This window comes from Ceratotherium simum, chromosome 17, assembly GCF_057802395.1.
Source record: "Ceratotherium simum simum isolate JZ-2026a chromosome 17, ASM5780239v1, whole genome shotgun sequence".
Taxonomy (NCBI): Eukaryota; Metazoa; Chordata; class Mammalia; order Perissodactyla; family Rhinocerotidae; genus Ceratotherium; species Ceratotherium simum.
Window position 1 is genome coordinate 45,805,545 of NC_141916.1, and position 20,698 is coordinate 45,826,242.

General features: G+C 40.8%; 2 protein-coding genes across 2 annotated transcripts; one reads left to right on the forward strand and one right to left on the reverse strand.

Moving 5' to 3' along the window:
- Positions 1-6,400: 6,400 nt before the first annotated feature.
- H2AJ (H2A.J histone) lies at positions 6,401-7,099 on the reverse strand. The gene has a single exon (XM_004435401.3). The coding sequence runs from the start codon at positions 6,959-6,961 to the stop codon at positions 6,572-6,574; it is 390 nt and encodes a 129-aa protein (XP_004435458.1). The 5' UTR covers positions 6,962-7,099; the 3' UTR covers positions 6,401-6,571.
- A 3,086-nt stretch (positions 7,100-10,185) lies between these two features.
- H4C16 (H4 histone 16) lies at positions 10,186-15,679 on the forward strand. Its single transcript, XM_087442711.1, has 2 exons — positions 10,186-11,362; positions 12,230-15,679. Exon 1 carries the CDS (start codon positions 10,217-10,219, stop codon positions 10,526-10,528), a length of 312 nt encoding a protein of 103 aa, XP_087298837.1. The 5' UTR covers positions 10,186-10,216; the 3' UTR covers positions 10,529-11,362; positions 12,230-15,679.
- Positions 15,680-20,698: the final 5,019 nt, after the last annotated feature.

The window sequence follows — 20,698 nt, forward strand, 5'->3', positions numbered from 1 at the left end:
CAAACTTATTCAACCACAAGTATGTTCCTGGCGGTCTTTGGCTGAAGGGCATAGACCAAAATACAAATTCAGCTACAGTGACCAGGACTCTCAACTCAGTAATAGTGTGCACACCTGAGACCCCTTGTGATTGTCGCTGTATGAGGTCCCACCTGCTCAGGGCTGGGAGGTAAGTGCATGCTGAATTGAGTTCCTATATTTTGTTGAAGCACTTCAGTGTTAAGTTTATTTTGTTTCCCTCGGAGTAAGATCTCTTGGAACTTTTTTGATTCCCTGATCAGATTAGTATTCCTTGGTAAAATTGTTTTTAGTCTTCTATTCCCTGCCTCGTTGCTTGTTAGCTTCCTTGATATTTAGTGTTATCTATAAGAGCAAAGTCCATAGGGAGAGGGTGGATACAGGTCTGACGAGTCAGTTTTCAAGCTAAGCCCAGACGGCTGAGTTCAGAAGGTCTTCTCAGACCAATGACCTGAGGACAAACTCTTGCTTTGGGTTGCCATTTCTAAATCTGATAAAGTCTTCTTCCTCACTCTTGTCTTTGTGTCCCTGAGAACTGGTCCATTTAGTTTTGTCCGTCTGGATCCGTGATCAGTGCGCCATTAGCTAAGTTCTGGAGATCAGAAATTACCCATCTTTACAAACCATTGTATTTTCTCCTGGTCATCAATCTAAAACTAAACCCCTTCTAGCCAAACACCTGCTTCCTTCATGCTTTCTCATTTTAATGGTAATTTGTATAGCTACCTCTCTAACAGGCACAATTTCATCAGGGATATTTTAGAATTGCAGTGGCCACTTGGGCTTCTGACATGAACAAGTTCATTTGAGAAGTACTTTAGAACAGAAAGCAAATGAACCCTCACGAGCAGATTGTTTGTCTGATTTGTCAGAAAGAAAGATAATTTTGTTTAATGTAGGCCTTATCCTCCCTCCTTCCTTTCCATAATTTGGAGTTAACACTGCTGGCTTTTTAACTGCATAGCTGGATAAAATTATCAAGGACCTGAGTCACTATCCAAATGTGCTGTCATTCTCTTTTGTGTATGTATACGTTAAAACGTTTTTCAACACCTGAACTTACTTTCCTCTCCTTGCAGAGAAAACAAAATAAAGTTTTACAGTGATAATTTCAAATCTGCCTGAAGCCATCCTATTTTTTTTTTTTTCCTGTTCCTTTTACTCTCTATTCCTCTCTCTTGGGAAACTAAATATCAACTGACAAAAAAAGTTTGGCTTGTCAGGGTCAAATTTCTCATGTTTTATACATTCTAAAATACCTACATTACACTAACTCAAAAACACAGATGCACCCCCATGTTCATTGCAGCATTATTTACAATAGCCGAGATATGGAAACAACCTAAGTGTCTATCAACAGATGAATGGATAAAGAAACTGTGGCGTATATATATACAATGGAATATATTCAGCCATAAAAAAGAATGAAACCTTGCCATTTGTGACAACACGGATGGACCTTGAGTGTATTATGCTAAGTGAAATAAATCAGACAGAGAAAGACAAATACCATGTGATCTCACTTATATGTGGAATCAAAAAAGCCCAAAAAACAAAAAACCAAGCTCACTGATACAGAGAACAGATTGGTGGTTGCCAGAGGTGGGAGGTGAGGGGTGGGAGAAATGGGTAAAGGGGGTGAAAAGGTACAAACTTCCAGTTATAAAATAAATAGGTCATGGTGATATAATGTACACCTTTATCATTAACTATAGTCATGGTGGTGACTATAGTTAACAATACTGTATTATATATTTAAAAGTTGCTAAAAGAGTAAATCTTAAAAGTTATCGCAAGAAAAAATAAATTTTTTACTATATATGGTGATGGATGTTAACTAGACTTATTGTGGTGATCATTTTGCAATATACACAAATATCGAATCATTATGTTGTACACCTGAAACTAATATAATGTTATATGTCAATAAAACACTATAACTCTTTACAAGTGATATTTATAAGCCATATATCTTTTAAGAAAATAATCAATTAATTAAATATCTACATTGTTATCAGTTTCTATAACTTCCTTAAAATTAAAACTTTAATTAAAATTAGCTATAATTAGGGCAGGCCCAGTGGCACAAGCTGTTAAGTGTGTGTGCTCCGCTGCGGCGGCCCAGGGTTCGCCGGTTCAGATCCTGGGCACGCACCAATGCGCTGCTTGGCGAGCCATGCTGTGGCGGCGTCCCATATAAAGTGGATGAAGATGGGCATGGATGTTAGCCCAGGGCCAGTCTTCCTCAGCAAAAAAAGAGGAGGATTGGTGGATGTTAGCTCAGGGCTGATCTTCCTCACAAAAAAAAAAAAAAAGGAAAAAAAATTAACTTTAATTAAAATTAAAACATGTAAAAAACTATATTCAAGTCAATGAAATGAAAATAAAAGATATATCTTTAAAGAGTTCTTTACCAATATTCTTCTTGACTTTTTAAAAAAATGTTTTTGCTGTCACCATATATACCCTGAATTTCTGTACGTGCAGTGTAAAACTGTAAAGGGTAAAAATGCATATCCATTCCAATGCCATTAGTAAAGTGAGCCAGCTTGTCAGCATTTCCTGTGTGGGGGAAAGTGTAATAACTTGCAAAGAACGTTTTCTAGTATATGGCAAAGTATAAACAAGTCAGGGGGTGTCAGGGAGTGCAGTGACCCATATTGCGAAAAATCTCAGTCCTTTGACACTCTCTCCTGGCGTCCTTCAGGCCATGTCTTCTCATCTCCTTACCAACTCCTCTTCCTCTGCCAGTCGATCAGATCTCATAGATCCCCACGTCTCCTGTTGGCTGTGTCTGTTTTCTATATGTTCACTTACACATCTATCTATACATACCTTCCCTCTGGATGATTCTATCTACTCTGACCATTTTTAGCCATGACTCCCAAATTCTCATCTCCAGGCCAGAACTTTTCCCCTAGATTCCCTCATACCCAGCTGCAGGTATTGTCTTTTGATCCTCGTGCCTTTGTGCGTGCTGCCTCTCCGCCCAGAACACCCTATCCTGTCAGGCTAGCTCTTACACCTGGACCTATCTCAGGTGCCACTCTCCCCACCAGGCTGAGGGACACAGGTGCCTCTATTCCCTGTTACTGTAATACCCTCGGCATCTCCCTTTCTTCACATGTAGCCTGCTAGATTATAATCATCTTTTTGATTATATTATAATCATTTTTCAACAGCTGGATATCAATCATAAGTGTAACACATAATATATGCTCAATGACCTGTTGAACCAACAGGTTCCATTTTTAATCTGCGTGGGTAAACTTAACAAGCCATTAACTCCAAACTAGACTGTCTTGGGGGGAAATGCAAATTAAGGTTCACAAGCTTTTACCATTGATTACTCTCTTTTCTATTATAAATTGAGCTGTGTTGTGTCCTGTAATTAGTAAAACAGCCGCTAAACTTGTTTTTATGGTTTGCTATCAGAAAAGTCGCAGGATTGGTAGAATGCCATGTTTCCCTATTTCAATAGGTCCCATAACTTATGCTACTTGCTCTAAAACCAGTTTCACATAGAAATATGAATAGTTACTATTCACTCACCACATTTCTATATGGGAAACTCATTCACATTATCTCATTGAATCCTCCACAAAATCCACTGATGTAAACTCTATTATTATGCTCACTTAATAGATGAAACTGAGCTTTAATGAGATTGAGTAACATTCCCCAAACCACACAACTAGTAAGAAGCAGAATGGATTTGAACCTAGGTCTCACTCCTGAGAGCCTGAGTTCTTAAACACCATGGTATATGACCTTTGAACTGTTACAAGGGGATTTGTAAAGGGTCTGCATGTAGTAGGCTAGTCATCACCAATTACAAGACCAGACTAAACCTTTTGATTCCAAGCAGACAAAACTAAACAGACCAGTTCTCATAGACACAAAGACAAGACTGGCCCTGCAGGAAAAACAACGAACAAACAAATACTGGCCAAGTCACAGCCTGCCACATTGAATGGCTTATCTCTGCAGGAAAGAGTATGTGTGTCTATAAATACAATACAGATTATAAATCTATAAAAAATCAGAATTCAGGTCCCACCAGTTTTTGTCCTAAGTCTTCTCCCACAGGGTCTTGTGCTTGAAGAAATAGTGGCCTTTTAAATTAACAATCATACGTCGGCAAGAACCGTTTGCTCATCAAGGATCACAGGCTGAATTGATTTTGCAAGAGATGCATTTTTAATGGCCAATAAATTATTCAGGTTAAAAAAACCCTCAAAAACAGAAATGGTGCAGCACTGGTTGAAGTATTTGAGGGGAACCTGAGAATCCAGGGGCAGTGGCTGTGGAGGTGGGGTGGGGGTGGGTACTTCGCATCTTGTCTGTCTCACCAGTAAAGTAACAGGGTTAGATAGACAGACTCCTGTTAATCTTCAGAGGGAAAGAAAAAATTGTTTCTTTCTTATAAATGTCTTGGTTCCCCTTGTCCTTATTTCTTCACCATTTTGGTAATAATCTTTCAGATGCCTCAAACCTTCTAGGAAATTAAGATTTAAATGTCAAAACCAGAATTTGATACATAATTAATTTTTTTGCTCCACTGCTCATCATGTCCCCAAAGTGGTAACATTGTGAAGTATCCTAACAACTGGGCATTAAAAGCAAACCAAAAAAAATCCTATTAGTTATGGTTACCTATACCTTAACCTATAAGGGTAAGCCCAAATCCTCTAGGAAATGGCACTTCTTTCAATTTATTGATCGCCTAATATATGGCTAAAATCTCAGTCCTCAGAATAGGTATTATGACTATTTTACATATGAGGAAGCCTTCTGGATGGAAGGTGAGGAGTGGAGTAAATAGCTGGATACCATGGCACCTGCCCATGGTACCCGTGGGGTTTAAATACTCCTCAGGAATTAGGGGGCACTAATCTGCCTCTTCACAGAGGTGTGTGTGGCCTGATCTTTGTACACCTCAAAGATGTCCGCACGGGAGAAGTAATCCCAACATTTATTCCACAAGCAGCAGAGAGACACAAGTACCAAGACAAGCTGAAGTGGAATCCTCTCTCTGACATTAACTTATTTGTTCATCGCCCTGTCTTCAGTTACCAAGAAAAAAAGAGCGAGCTCCAAAGAGTGGAAATCTAGTTGGTCTCATTCACAGCTGTACTCCCATCACCGAGTACTGAGCACGGCATATAGAGAGGCTCAATCTATACTGAGGAAGAAGTAAAGTCCATGTGGGAAAATGGGCCAACCACTGCTAAGGATGAAGACATACCATATTTTCTTTTTCAGGAAGACTTCAACTCTGACTCACAGGAAAGATGAATCCAAAGATGTGAAATCTAAACTGGGACCTTTTTGTGGGCCCTGTGGGCCAAGATGAAGTTTTTGAATAAGACTGAAATGGAAGAGTCAGCCAAGGGCAGAATAGGATTGCTAGTGTTTAACTTGTCAATGTGGATTCCTGATCTGAAATGTGTTTCTTCCTGCACTTAAATCATTTGTCCTTACCTTTTCTCACATCTCACATATTTATTACAGCATTGCTGTGCCATTAAGCAGTGCAACCCCTAAAGGCATTGTTGGAATGAGGTCATTACTTCACCCAGTTGGAGAACATAACTGACTTCAAACAGGTTATTTGTTATTATAAACCAAAATCAAACCAATTACATTTCCAAAGAAATATATGCTGGAAACAAGACCACTATGAAGCTAGAAACTTGAGAAATCATTTTAAAAGCTGTAAGCATAAGGAACTCATGACTAAAGACACTACACTGTTATGCAACATGAGTGTCAGGGGAACAAATTTCCATCCTCATGACTCACGCTTCTGTATTACACATACTACTGAATGTCTCCTTCATTTTAAAGAAATGTGAACATAAGTGTATATATAAAAATATCTGATACCCAAAACATGAAAACACAACAACTATTAGGCTAAGAAAAATCTGTTAAGTTGACACTGTGTCATCAGAGCCACTCTTCCAAGATGGAAAGTTAGTCCATCTTTTGAAAAGTATGGCCAGAGAGCCAACTCCCTGCACGAGACCAACTCACCGCCACCATCTCTTTCCTCACACTGGGTCCTGAACTGCCAAGAGAAGACAGGAGAGCAAGGGCCCTGGGAAGGGGCCCTAAAAATAACCCCCCTTGCCTCACCCGCACCTACTCTGCCTCTCCTTTGCCTTAAGGCGAGTAGGGAGAGCTCCCATCTCTGCCCACTTCCAGACCAGTGGGTCCCTCCCGGTTTCCCCCATCCGCCCATAACAACTCGAGGGTGCGGACCAAAGCAGTCTAGAAAGTGGCTGAAGCCGATCCACCAGTACCTGCTCCAGAGGTCTCCCGGTCGCCCCCCGGGGTCATCCAGCAGGTCCCCGCGACTACATAGCTCTCTCAACCACACGATTTTCACCGACTTTATTGGCCTCCGACCCCGGGGGGGCCCTCGCCGCCCACCTCCCCGCTAGATCTAGCCGGCCCTCGGTGACACGAGCATATGCAAAAACATTCTGGGATGGCTACGAAAAGAGCCTTTGCTGGGGAAGCCAGCTCCCCCGTGGCGGCGTCAGGGTCACTTGCTCTTCGCCTTCTGACTCTCCGTCTTCTTGGGCAGCAGCACGGCCTGGATGTTGGGCAGGACGCCGCCCTGAGCGATGGTCACTTTCCCCAGCAGCTTGTTTAGCTCCTCGTCGTTGCGGATGGCCAGTTGCAGGTGGCGAGGGATTATCCTGGTCTTCTTGTTGTCACGAGCAGCGTTGCCAGCCAACTCCAGGATCTCCGCCGTCAGGTACTCCAACACCGCGGCCAGGTACACAGGCGCCCCAGCGCCGACTCGCTCCGCGTAATTCCCTTTGCGCAGCAGTCTGTGCACTCGGCCCACTGGGAACTGCAGGCCCGCGCGCGACGACCGGGACTTGGCCTTCGCCCGCACTTTGCCGCCCTGCTTGCCGCGACCAGACATGTTCACCTCTCGCCTAAAACTCCAGTGACGGAAAAAAGCCCCCAGCGATCCCGGTTGGAGAATGGGAATGCAAGGTACCACACCCGAACTGCCTCTACCAACACTTTGCTGATACTAGGCAGCGCCTTCCCATTGGGCGCCGCAACATCCTCGGCTCCGATGACCAATGACAGGCAGGCTCCCCGGCCAGCTAGCGCGCTGGCACAGGGACCGCCTTCTCCAGCTCTATCCAATCAAAAGAGCAAACTTCTAGTACTTATTTACATAACCCCTCATATGAATAGCCAGACCCGCCTGCTCCGCGTTTGAGGGCTCCGTTGAATTTATTGGGTCCTAAGATTTCAACGTCCACGCTCACTCCCAGGAAAAGAACGTCTTAAGAATTACGGAACCGTGGTTAGAAACAAAAATCCGGAAGAGCTACTCCGTCTACAAGTACGAAGCGCTCCAGCAAGAAATGCCTCTAGCACTTGAGGTCGTAGCCAGGTAGTTAACTGACTCTAGAGCCCGTGCTTGCGGGCAACACTGCTCCTCAAGCGAAATCACCTCTCTACCGAATTCGGCCTGCCCAGTGCAGGGTACGTTTCCTGTTCCCTTAAATAAACGCCTTGTCTCCTACAAACCCAGGGGCACCTGCTGTTACCTTGCAGTGTGGGGAGCTGGCTCCAAAAGAGGCTTCGGACGGAGCTGGCCGTCTGAACTTTCTAAACCAGACCAGGTGACACTGGACTCCCCGCACAGTTCTGCCGCTCACAGGCTGCCAATCTTCGCTTCTAAAGGCTGCGAAACTAGAGTGCTAGACTAGACATGAAGACTATCTTCGCCTAAACCTAACATCTCTTGTCTTTGAGGTTATGAGCCGGAAAAGAGCCTCTGGATTCCAGGGAGAAGCCAGAGGCGCAGCTCAGTCGCTGAGGCTGCTTGGCCTTAACTTGCTCCTTATTGATCTCTGGGCCTCGGATCACGTTCTCCACGAAGACTCTGAGTCTCCTAGTAGACGAGACTAGACGTAAATAAAGTCTCGTAAGACATTCCGGTGGCGCTTGGCCTTCCCCTTTCCCAGCCCCTCCATTGCCCATGCAGCGGTAAGAGATCATGAAAAGACAAGATAATGAAAAGACTAAAGGAAGAACGGCAGCAACTTGCCTTATACACCCAAACTGCGGAGTCATAGCATTTGGAACAAAATAGGTTTTTTTTTTTTGTTTGGAATTAGAAATTACTTTCGACTAATTCATTGAGGTAATTTCATTTACCTCAACATATTCCACACTCATACAATTACACTACTACGTGAAGTAATATTAAACACACATTAAAGTAAGCGATATTTTATGGGGATTATAAAATCTAAGTAAATTAAAACGAATTTACCCTCTCACCGTCCTAATAAAGATTTGATTTCATTGAAATAACATTTTTTAACTATTTATGTATATGCCCTTATTGCCTAGAACAATGATTAACGTATATACGGTAGGGACTCAATAAACGTCTTTGGAGCTGAGAAGTCGTATATTGTCACGACTAAAGCGGTCATCGTGGAGCCAGACCGTCTCAGTCCAAATCCTGGCTCTACCACTTACCAGCTAATCTTCCACAAGTTATTGAACCCCTGTACCTATCCCAAAGTGTTATTTTGAAGATTAAATACATTAGTAAGCATCCAATGACTGTTAGATAAATTGAATGAATGGCCTACAAATCTCTGATGCAGTTATTGACAAGATGTTGACCTGGAATGAGTTGTGTAAATTTAGCATAAATTTTTGCCCATACCATGGGAAATTTTTAACAGTTATTATTATTATTTTGGACACTGTCCTTCTATTCTTGGAAGCAAGAGAGATTTCTAGCTTGAAAATATTCTAACTTTGATTTTTTAATCTTAGTAAATACAAATAAATCAACCTATTTTACCATTATGAGAATCCTGATCTCTTCAAGATCTGATAGAATTTTCTTCTTCCCTGTGAGTCAAGGATTAAAATTACACGGTACATTTTGACTATTTAGGAGTTTTTTTCAGCCAAACAGTGTTCCAAGTTAATTCATCTTTAAACAAACAAGCAAACAAAAAGTACTTTTTGTGTTATGGAGATGGCAAATTATAAGCTTTTAGATATACAATAAATATTTACCATAAAGCTTTCCTGCCGGAAAAGCAATTCTTCAAGACTAAGGATAGGGAGCACAATTTATTAAAATATTCGTTTCTTTACATGTTAAGTGCCTGGGAAAGAGTTGGAAATCATCTTCTAAATACTGCTGCCTTTTATCGAAGTAAAATCTTTTGGGACGACGGAGAGTCTTGTCTTCTAGAGCGGTGACACTACTGAAATTATTTTCAGGGATTCTCTTAAAAGGATGGAGAGCCTCCTGACTGAGGACGTGCAGTATGAATCTGTTTAAAGCTACGATCGTGGCACCCGTTATTGTACAAAAACTTTGAATTTTTAAGTGGAAGATGTGAGAACCTCAGATCTGAATGAAATAAAAAGAAATTTACAATATTTTAACTAAATAACCATAGAAATAGTTATTTGGTTGAAAAGGAAATACACGCGGGCGTGGGGTGGGGCGGAGAAGACAGGAAAATCTGCAAATTGCGCAGAAGAAGCTGAAAGGGAAAAGTCTGGGGGGAAGGTTAGACTTTTGAAAGAATTTTAATTCTTTCTCCGCGAAGCCACAAAAGAGAAAAAGAAACCATTAAAAAATTTCCTCTCCCCCCACTAGTGACTGAAAAAGATCCACGGATGAAAGCTACAAAGCAATTGCTTTGAAATCTAACAAAATGTAACGCATTCCTGGTTCCCATTGATTTTCACATTAGTCTGAGAATGATAATATAAAAGTAGGCATTCCGGTGGAAAAAATAAAGAATTAGAATTCGCAGGCGCGCGAGGGAGAGACGGGGCGGGGGGGTGGGGAGGAGAAACCGAGCGCGCATAGGATCTGGCCTACTTTTATTTAAGCGTTGAGAAAAGGCAACAGAAATTCTATTGAGTCCTCCATTTTATGGCAAAATAACAAAAGTTTTCCCAAAAAAGCAAACAACAAAAAAATCAGTCTTGTTTTGGTTACTGCTTGCTCGACTCACTATAGTGAGGAGGAAAAAGTCTCCTGGGACCTAGGGCTCCGCCCACTTGCTTCAGGTTTTCAAACAGGTCCGCTACCAGGGCATATAAACTCTGGACTACGGCTCAAACTCATTAGCTGCTTGGTTTTTCACCCAGGACAAGGTCTACTTGAAGGATGTCTGGCCGAGGCAAAGGGGGGAAAGGGCTGGGCAAGGGAGGCGCCAAGCGCCACCGGAAGGTCTTACGGGACAACATCCAGGGCATCACGAAGCCTGCTATTCGCCGCCTCGCTCGCCGTGGGGGTGTCAAGCGCATTTCTGGGCTCATCTACGAAGAGACGCGGGGAGTGCTGAAGGTGTTTCTGGAGAACGTCATCCGCGATGCCGTGACTTACACGGAGCATGCCAAGCGCAAGACGGTCACGGCCATGGATGTGGTGTATGCGCTGAAGCGCCAGGGCCGCACCCTTTACGGCTTCGGCGGCTGAGCTGTTCCTGTGGCTTATCTCCCGACTCCAAAAGGCCCTTTTTAGGGCCCCCAAAACGTCAAGAAAAGGGCTAACGCAGCGCTAAACTATAAATATCAGATCTAAATGCCCATAGGCTCTTCAGATAAGGCTTTCTGGATCCTCTTAGTAGAAAACTGGGAGCAACTGCTCCGGCAAGTGGCTCCGGGTTGTAGGCTTCAGGCTTGGTGCTTGGGAGGAGAGGAGGTGCGGGCAGTGGAGCTCTGGGGGTAACCCAGCGCCGCGCTGAGGACGGAGCCTGGGGAGTGCGGCGCAGGGCTGTAGTGACCTCGCTCTTGCGTGTACAGAGACAGATGCCAGAGTCCTTGGCTTGCCTTTGGATTCCGTTTGGGAAAAGGAAGCATCTCTACCTTAAAAACCCGCATTTTAGAAATGGCGGGCTTCTAAGCAACCGAGGCCTCTGTCCCTGAACATATATATGGCAGCTTACGTGTAAATTAGGGCAAGCGGTATTTCCGCCTCCGATTGGACAGGAGGGCCTCGCGTCAGAGGGGGCAGTTCTTCGCCGGTGCGGCCCCGGGTCTGGCCTCCGAGACCGCGGGGCTGGGGATGTCCCGGCGCCCAATAGGGAAGCGCCGCTGCAGGCCAGTCAGAACGCGGGAAACGCAGTCCCCGTGTGGCGCGCTGGGGTCTTGCCGGGTGTGAATAGTTTTATTTCTTCGCCGACGTTTTGTGTAAGAGCTCAGACGCCGAATGCAGGGCGGCGAAGTGCGGGCGAAGTCCAAGGCCGGGCCAAAGCTCGCGGCCCCCGCACTACCCGTGGGCCAGCTGCACAAAGTTAGCTGCGCGGAGCAGGTGAGCGTCTGGACCCCGGAATAACCGGCGGTGGTACTCGAACCCCTGACGGTGGAAATCCAAGAATTAGCCGGCAGGGCGGCCAGGGGCGCAGGGCAGCGTCCTGCTCAACGTCCTGGCCCTGCTGTTGCTCTGGGGAGGGTGTCTTGCGACCCGGTCGCAGCCGGGAGATAAGCCCTGGCTTCTGAGTAAAGGCACTTTTCGGAGCCGCCGGGGCTCTGGAAGGGAGATGGGTGGCATATTGGATTCTAAGAAGCTCGGTGAAAATGGTATGGGGGAGAGAGCTGTGTAGTGGGGGAGTGCTACCCGGTGATCCTGCCGTTCGGCCAGGAGACCTCGAGCAAGGTGCGGCGCAGGAGGGGCTTGTTTGAGGGCGCTTTCCCCAGGCGACTGTAGAGGCTGCAGACAGGGGACCCACCTGCGTACAGGCTGGCAGGGGCCGCCAGGGAGGCGACGTTGAAACCCAAGTCAGTTTGATGGCCTCGCTTTACTCCTGGCTTTGTCACTCCTAACCTGTTTATATGAGGGAAGTGGGGAAGGGGCTTAGGACCTCCAAATACAGTGCGATTCCATGCATCTTTGCTAATCTCCCTCAGCTCTGGCTTGTCTAAACATCGTGAAGTTTTAGGCGATTGCCCGGAGGGGCTCTGGGGAAGTTTCCCAGCCTGATAGGCAGATATGTCTCGTTTTAAGCGATATATGTCTCAAATGTACTCTGGCCAGGGAAATATATTGTATTCCCTCAGTGGAGGCTGGCAATATACCATTTATTGAGTGCCCGGCCCTTTGGAACACATTGTGTTCCGTAATTGCATTAGATTTTCCAGCAAATTTATGAAGTATTTATTATTGATTACCATTTTACAGATGAGAAAACTGATACGAGAATGAAAGAACTGGAGCCTGCATTTGAACCCAGCCCTGTTGGACCCGGCACCCCTTGACTTTAACCCTTCTGTACCACTGCTTCTGCCGTGGAGGCCCCTGTCTCTATTTACTAATATTTCACTTCTAAGTACTTTTTCCTACTCCATAAAGACTCAATAGTATCCATGATGCTTGTGTTAAATTCCTAGGGCAGTGAGTCCCAGCAGCTCAACTTTCTTTAATGTGAGTGAAAAACTGAGTTACTTAAAAGAAAGGCATTATCTAGCACACTTTTGTGCCTTTATATTTAGTGAATGAGTGAATTTGAGTAGATACATAATGTACCCATTAAATCCCCAATTTAGCATGAATCAAATTATTGGGGAGGAAGGTTAGGACCCCAATGGAGCATGGAAATAAGAATTTGTATGACAATTCAAAATATCTATTCCTTGGAATTGTTTAATTTTTTGTTTGTGTTTTTGATAGTCGCCTCAATTCTTTCTACCTGTCCAGTAGAACTTATATTTTTCCTTTGTAGCATGGCTATTTTTGTTCATGTTTTATATAATTTATGAAATATAACCAAATTATTTGAGCCCAAGAAATCTTTGTTTTTGTATGTATGAGTCCCATGGTAGTAGCCAGTCTTGAAGTAATCATATTTTCCAAACAAAACTGAGTCACATGATTTGAGACCACAGCAAAATATCTAAAATTGGAACTGACTGAGATTTTCTGAAGTTGACTAATAAAATGCCTTACTACAAATGTTTGTTAAATTAAGAACTGAACTTAAAGCTTCTCTGCAATGTCTCCCTTACAGTGTGAACAGAATGTTGTTAAAATTAGATCCTGTAGCAAAGTCATCTCTTCTGAATTTTGAACATTTAATACCTCTTCTTCCAAGAACTGATAACTTTTGAAGATTCAGAGATAAATAAGCACAGTTTCTGCCATCAAGAAGCTTCTCTTTTCCCGGTAAATAGAGAAGGAGGAGAAAGACATCTGTCTAGTTGTACACATGTGGTTTGCTCTAATAGAGTGGTATGAATGAAATGGTATTGGTGTACAGAAGAACAAATAGTGTCAGATTTAGGGGTGTCTTCATAGATCAGGTGACATTTGTTCTGAGCTGAAGGCCCATTGGAGAAGGGGAAGGCCACGCTAAGCTTGGGGAACAACCAGCATCACCAAATGCCAGAGTAGTTTCCAGACTGGGTGTGTTTGGGGAACCTCCTCATGTTGGATATTTAATTTGTCCAGGTACCAGAATAGTGTCATTGGCTCAGTAAACAGTTGGATAAAAATTAAAATCAAGGCCAAACAAGCCAATAGAAAAATGAGCAAAAGACAGTGGAAAAACATGGCCAGTAAGCGTAGGAAGAGATGTTTAGCTTGATTAGTCATCAGGGAACTGCAAATCAAGACCACAGTGAAATACAATTTTGCACTCACTAGGCTGGTAAAAATTTTCAAGTTGTCATTATTTTTGGACTTGGAAATATATTCACATATATGCTGAGCCAGCAGTTCCACTCCTGGGTATTTGCCTAAGGGAAATTATAGCACATATGTTCCAGGGCACATGTTCACTAAAGTACTTTTTTTTTTTTTTTTGAGGAGATCAACCCTGTGCTAACATCTGCCAATCCTCCTCTTTTTTTGCTGAGGAAGACTGGCCCTGGGCTAACATCCATGCCTATCTTCCTCCACTCTATATGGGACACCGCCACAGCATGGCTTGACAAGCAGTGCGTCGGTGCGCACCCGGGATCCGAACCTGCGAACCCCGGGCCACCGCAGCAGAGGGTGCGCTCTTAACCGCTTGCGCCACCGGGCAGGCCCATCACTAAAGTACTTGATAGAACTGTTCACGGTAGCAAAAATAAAGAAACCAAATGCACATTGACAATGTCACCGCACAAAGGGCATGATCTGCTTGCCATGAGACAAAAGCCAATCATCAAGAGGCAAGATGGTGGAAAAGAAAGGGCAGTTTATTACAGCTTGCTAGCAAGGGGGAAGATGGCCAACTAGTGTCTCAAAGAACCATCTTAAGGGGGCACAAAATCTTACAGCAGTTATATAGGCTGGTGGGTTATAGGGCAGGGGGTTAGGAATGTTGACCTTCTGGTGTTACAGACTGGGAGTTGCCACACCAGATCTTTCAGTTTTCATTGCTGGTGGCTGTCAGCATAGACTCTGTTCAGGGGTCATCACATTCCTAAGGAACTCAAAAGAACAAAGTTATCATCTTATCTCAGCTGGGAGGTACATGCACGATTAGGGGTTGTGAAATCTACAGAGCAGTTAGATCTCCTGGATGCTGCATATCCAGCTGAGTTAGTTAGAGGTCATTCAGAGTTACAATAGGGTTTCTTTTCTACAATATGGCTTCCCTTATATCAACCTTGTCTTGAACCAGTATCAACAATACAGTAGATGAATAAATTACGGTGAAATATAATTTGGCAGTCAGAATGAACTGGTAAATGCAATATGAGTTCATGGTGGTCTACATCTAAATGTTTTGTTTTTCTGCTGACACACACGAAGACTTGTGTCTTCATGTATTTGGCAGATTTTTATTCTGAACTAATATGTAGTTGACGATCATCTGTAGAAGTCCTAAGGAACTAACTCAGCATACTGCCCTCCAGAGAAAATTAGCATTTGCTTCTCCTTTGGGCCAGATGCTTCTATCAATTTGTGAGTTTAGCCGCCTTTGAGTGTCCCATCTTGATGGAAGAGTCTCAGATTCTACTTCTTCACCTCCTTACAGGAGGCCCCAAAGTTACTCTCCATTGCAACCCTAGATATGATGCTTGCTTACCCATCACCTTCAGTTATTATTTCACTGTCTTTTTATTTTTTATTTTTTGCCCTTTGGAGATTTTCCTTATTTTCTTGTGACCACAGTAATAGAGCATTTGTGCTAGAAGTTTCATTCAGATCATGTAGTTTGCCAAACTGCTGGAAGTAGATTTCAGTAACGGTAACATTTGACGTTATATGTCTTCCCTCTCTAGTCTGTGAACTCCTTGAAAGCAAGAATCTGATTCGTTGTCTGTACCCCTAGAACCTCTGACATTTACTTTTGAATACACATAGGCTCGTGTGAATGTTCTGAGAAAATTATCTATTTCTTTATTTCATAATATGGTAACATGTCTTACTAAAGTAGGGTTGTTTTCCATATATTTCTATTTTCTGAAAAGATGATATACCGTGACAATTATCTGTTCCTTAAATTTATTGGTAAACCATTTGCCTTAAAGTTCTGCCCTGGAGGTTATGTTTTGGTTACATTTTCAGAATCTTTGACTGTTTTTATTTTTGTCTGTTTAGACTTCCTACTTTTTCTTGAGTTAAATTTGGTAATTTATATTTTCCTCTAAAGCCATATATTTTGTTTAAAAAATTAGAACAAACTTATACATACATCGTACTTTCTAATATTAAAAAACTTCTATCACCTTTCTTATTTCTAATTCTGTGTTATATTTTCTTCTGATTATATTTTTCAGAAATCTATTTATATATTAGCTTCTTCAAAGAAAACATTACTCAATTTATCCTTTTAAAAACTTTTAATAATTTTTATTCTTATTATTTCTAACCCTATAATTTCCTTGATACTATGTTTTACCATTTCTCCAAAACCTATTATCCCCATTTCATTTTAGATTCTTTATTTTCAAAATAAACGTACAATTTATTACTCTGGATTTATTTCTATTACAGCTTTGATCACATCTCAAATTTTGAAATGTTATACTGTATTTTATTATTTCCTAAGTAATCCATAATTTTATTTTTATTTCATCTTAACCCAATTATTAAAGAGATTAAAAATTTAGAGAGTTGAAATTTTTCTTTTAGTTATCAATATTAATTTTTAGTTGTAAATTTGGGCTAGGAAATATGACTTGTGTAATTTCTTCTTTTTGGAAATTATTGAAGTTTTATCTGTGACCATTTTTTGAAAATATCTTATGGATCCTGGACAAGGGGGCAAAGTATATGTTTTAAAATATGACATTTAATTTATAGCTATTTGTTCAATATTGTTAACTATATTTTCAAAAAATAAAAACTATATCACTGTTTTTGTCTCCTCCATGTATATTGTGCCTAATAGTATCATGTTTCCTGCTATATTTTTGTGTCTGTCAATTTATCCTCATATTTTTTTTTTTGCTGAGGAAGATTAGCCCCGAGCTAACATCTGTGCCAGTCTTCCTCTACTTTAAAGGTTTGTTTATTTGTTTATTTATTTATTTTGTGAGGAAGATCAGCCCTGAGCTAACATCCTTGCTAATCCTCCTCTTTTTGCTGAGGAAGACCAGCTCTGAGCTAACATCTATTGCCAATCCTCCTCCTTTTTTTCCCCCAAAGCCCCAGTAGATAGTTGTATGTCACAGTTGCACATCCTTCTAATTGCTGTATGTGGGACGCAGCCTCAGCATGGCTGGAGAAGCAGTGCATCAGTGCATGCCCAGGATCCAAACCTGGGCTGCCAGTAGCAGAGCATGCACACTTAACCACTAAGCCACGGGGCTGGCCCAGTCTTCCTCTACTTTATATGTGGGTTGCTGCTACAGCATGGCTGACTAGTGGTGTAGGTCTGTGCCTGGGATCCAAACCTGTGAATCTGGGCCACCGAAGCAGAATGCACCAAACTTAACCACTACGCCATGGGGCCAGCCCCTATCCTCATATTTTAAATAGCATTTATGTTATATAATTTGCTTGTGTGTGATTTGGTATTTAAACTTCATGACTGCCATACCTTCTTTATAGGTTGTACCTTTTATCAATGTGAATAACTCTTTTTGACTCAATTTTTATTTTCTTCCCTTGGGTATTAATTAACTTGAATTCCAATTCGTTAATTGTTTTTGTGTGTGTGTAAGGAAGATCAGCCCTGAGCTAACATCCATGCCAATCCTCCTCTTTCTGCTGAGGAAGACTGGCCCTGAGCTAATATCTGTGCCAATCTTCCTCCACTTTATGTGGGATGCCGCCACAGCGTGGCCTGACAAGTGGTGCCTTGGTGCACGCCTGGGAACTGAACCCAGGCCGCCAGCAGCAGAGCGCACGCACTTAACCACTACGCCACGGGGCCAGCCCCAGTTAACCTTTTTTTTTAAACCTTATCTCAGGTGCTGATAGGCACCTGCAATGCTTAATACACTGATGATCTAATAATGTTTATCTCCCCCAAATTTTAACAACTTTATTTTGATTATTTGGGATAATGCATAAAATATCTACATCTATTATTATATAATTCATGGGAAGTAAAATTCTAAGAAAAATTTGACATTATACAAATAACATCAGAAAAATAATCTTAAATTATTTGAAATTAATTTATCAGACATTGCTTGACTTTATTTCTCCTACCCAAGATGTGTAACTTTCTCAAGATAATTCTTCTATAAAGAATCATTCAGCTAAGTATTTGATTACTTCACTGGAGATTATCTAAGTCTTTAGTTCACATTAGAGTATTTGATACATCAGACGCCTGGAATGGGGCAATTTATAAGATCTGCAATCATCCTGTGATTTGATCTAGTATATAATAAGCACTCAATAAGTAATCATTGAATTAATGAATGTATGATAAAGGGGTAGTGGAGGAATACTTTCATTTATTGTCAAAGGTGAAGTCAATCATAGATGAAGGGAATTGAATTATTATGTTTTTCTTATCCTAACTAAAATTCCCCTTGGAGGGTTTTTGTTAATCTGGAAGCCTATTATTTTTTATGCATTTTATGTTATCAATCCCATAGCTATTATTACCATAGTATTCTATATTCAGAAACATTTATTTCCAAGCCCTTTATTTGTAAACACAAATAAGATATGTGTTATACAGATATGTGTATAAGTAAGAATTTCAAAGTGGGATGTAAAACTGCATATAGCGTAATATTGATATGGCAAAAAACTACAATCAACCTTTTTCACTAACATGTTAGTGGTCGTTATTAGTAGGTAGAGGTTTATTGGTTATTTTAATTTTTATCTTTATTGCTATATTTTCTAAATTTTCTAAAATATGAATACTTTTATAATTAAAAATCAATATTCTATTTGAAATAAATTTTTCACAAACATGATTAGATGAGTAATGGGAAGGTTATATAGTGCATAGGGAAAGGACACACACACACACATACACACATGCATGTGTATATTACAAGTAGGAAGAATATGTCATTCATACTACACCGTACTACACTGTATATGATGTTATCTATAGGTTATATATACCTTACCAAAATACTTTTGTCTATATCTCTGATCTAGCTTACATTTCTAATCTAGCTTTACATTTCACATATAAGGGATAAGAGCATAAAGGGACTTAGTGTCCTCAAGTAAACATGCCAACTGTCCCTTGGAAAGAAGATTCCCTGATTTATAGTGAGAGACTCAGAAGGGAGATAAGGATGCTGGAGGTATCATTAACAATATTTAGATTCTACCAGGCAATGGTCTTGCTTAAATATATAATGAAATAAGAATTTCACAGTGGTTCCTAAATTCAATTCTCTGAGTAAGGAGGGAAACAGGTCAAGTTTATGGAAGACAAAAATTCAAAGAGAAACTCTAAAAATGGAAAACTTTCTTCTTAGATTAATCAGATACCCTACTGTGTTTATAAAATGAGTTGTAACCTTGAAGGAAAGGCATAGTGGAAAAGGAATTTTGTCTTTCATTGCCATTGGCAACAAAGTATACTGTTGTTCAAGGGGCGGGGACAGGAATATTGGTTGGGGGATTAGCAAAAGCAAAAGTGACTCGTTATAATATAGAGGAAAAACTATTTTATAAGGATAGTGGAGTATAAATGTCAGTGTGGTAGAGTAGGACACACTGAACTACAAGCTGGGAAGCTAGGTCTCAGCTCTTTCACTTTGTCTTGTGAAATCGTAAGTACGTTAAGTTGAGTATTCCTTAGGTGTAATGTGATGTGGTGTAGCAGAGGAAGAGAGAAGTCTTTTAAAAAGCACTCTATAAACATTTTGTGAATGAATGAAAGAAAGAATGATTGGTTGTGACTTGAAGGAGCCAAGGGGTATCCCTTTCTCTGGTCCAGTTTAAGTCCTAGAATTTTTCAGATTTCTAGAATAACAACTACAATGATTAATAGAGAAGTAGTAGTTTTCTTAAGGGAGTTGGAATTACTAGAAAATAATGTGATCATTTTAATTTAACGTGAAAAATCATACTGAACTTCCTACTGGTAAAATATGACAGCAGTTAAAGGAAATCTTCCTAAAAGCTCTGTAGAAGTCAGTTTCTTGTTTATCATTGGAGGGAAAGTCTTCATGGTATCTTTGAAGATACTTTAGCTAAAGATGGATATTTCTTGGCAAATAATATTTAAAAATGTACATTCACAGAAACAAAAGTTTGAACTATAATTGATGCTATTTTGTTTTGTTTGTTGCTATTATAGACCAAGTAGACAGTTACTCCCAGAGAGAACCATGTTTTAGATTAGAACTTTGCAGTATTCTGACTATTTGGTTCTGTGATTCACTATTTGGTTCTGTGATTCAGAGAAAGAAAAAGTAAAGGAAGTGATAAATTCATGTTTTTCCCCCATTTAAAAATTCTTAGATGACTGTGTGGGCATGAAGAAAATAACAATAATTTTTCTTCCAAAATGTAAGTTGAATTGTCTATAACAGCCTCTTTTATATGCCACTAGAAATTACTCATCTTTCAGTTATGGAGCAGTGGTATGGTATTAACTGAATGGTTTAATTATGGAAAAACAAAATATTTCCTTCAGTAGTACACTTTTTTATGGATACCTGAAATTTGGTTAAAAGCAAGTTATCTTAGAGATGAGTTTTATATTAATCCTGTAATTTATTAAACCATTGAATTAGCTATTTTAGATACACAAAAAGGAGATGCTTTTATATTTTTAAATATCTACATTTCTGCATTATCTTGACTCATCTTTGTTATCATCATCATTAACCCTAAACTCTTGTTTATTCATTGAAGAATAAGATAAAGAAACTGGAGGAAGATGCTGCCCAGGTTCAGCCTTTTTATAAAATAATTTTTTTATAATTGTATTTCTAAGCAACTTACAGTGGTTTTATATTTTTAACTTAATGTGACAGTCTTTAGCTTTTAATAGGAGAATTTGGTCCATTCACCTTTAGTTTAATAACTATAAACATGATTCTTTCCTTCTATTTTATTTTATGTTTTTCTGTTATTTCTTTTGTTATTTTTACTTATTTTATCATGACACTATTTGTGACAGACATCACTGGTGACCCATCCATTTTCCATTTGCCCCTTTGTTCTTAATAACAGAACCTAAATTTTGTTTGAAGTGATAGCACACTCAGTAGAAAAATTGTATTTCCAAGGCCCCCATGCTGAGAGGAGTGGCCATATGGCTCAGTTCTGTGTATGTGG

Bases quoted from the DNA above. Each gene is read 5' to 3' on its own strand.
- H4C16 (XM_087442711.1), top strand. From the start codon at position 10,217: ATGTCTGGCCGAGGCAAAGGGGGGAAAGGGCTGGGCAAGGGAGGCGCC.
- H2AJ (XM_004435401.3), bottom strand. From the start codon at position 6,961: ATGTCTGGTCGCGGCAAGCAGGGCGGCAAAGTGCGGGCGAAGGCCAAG.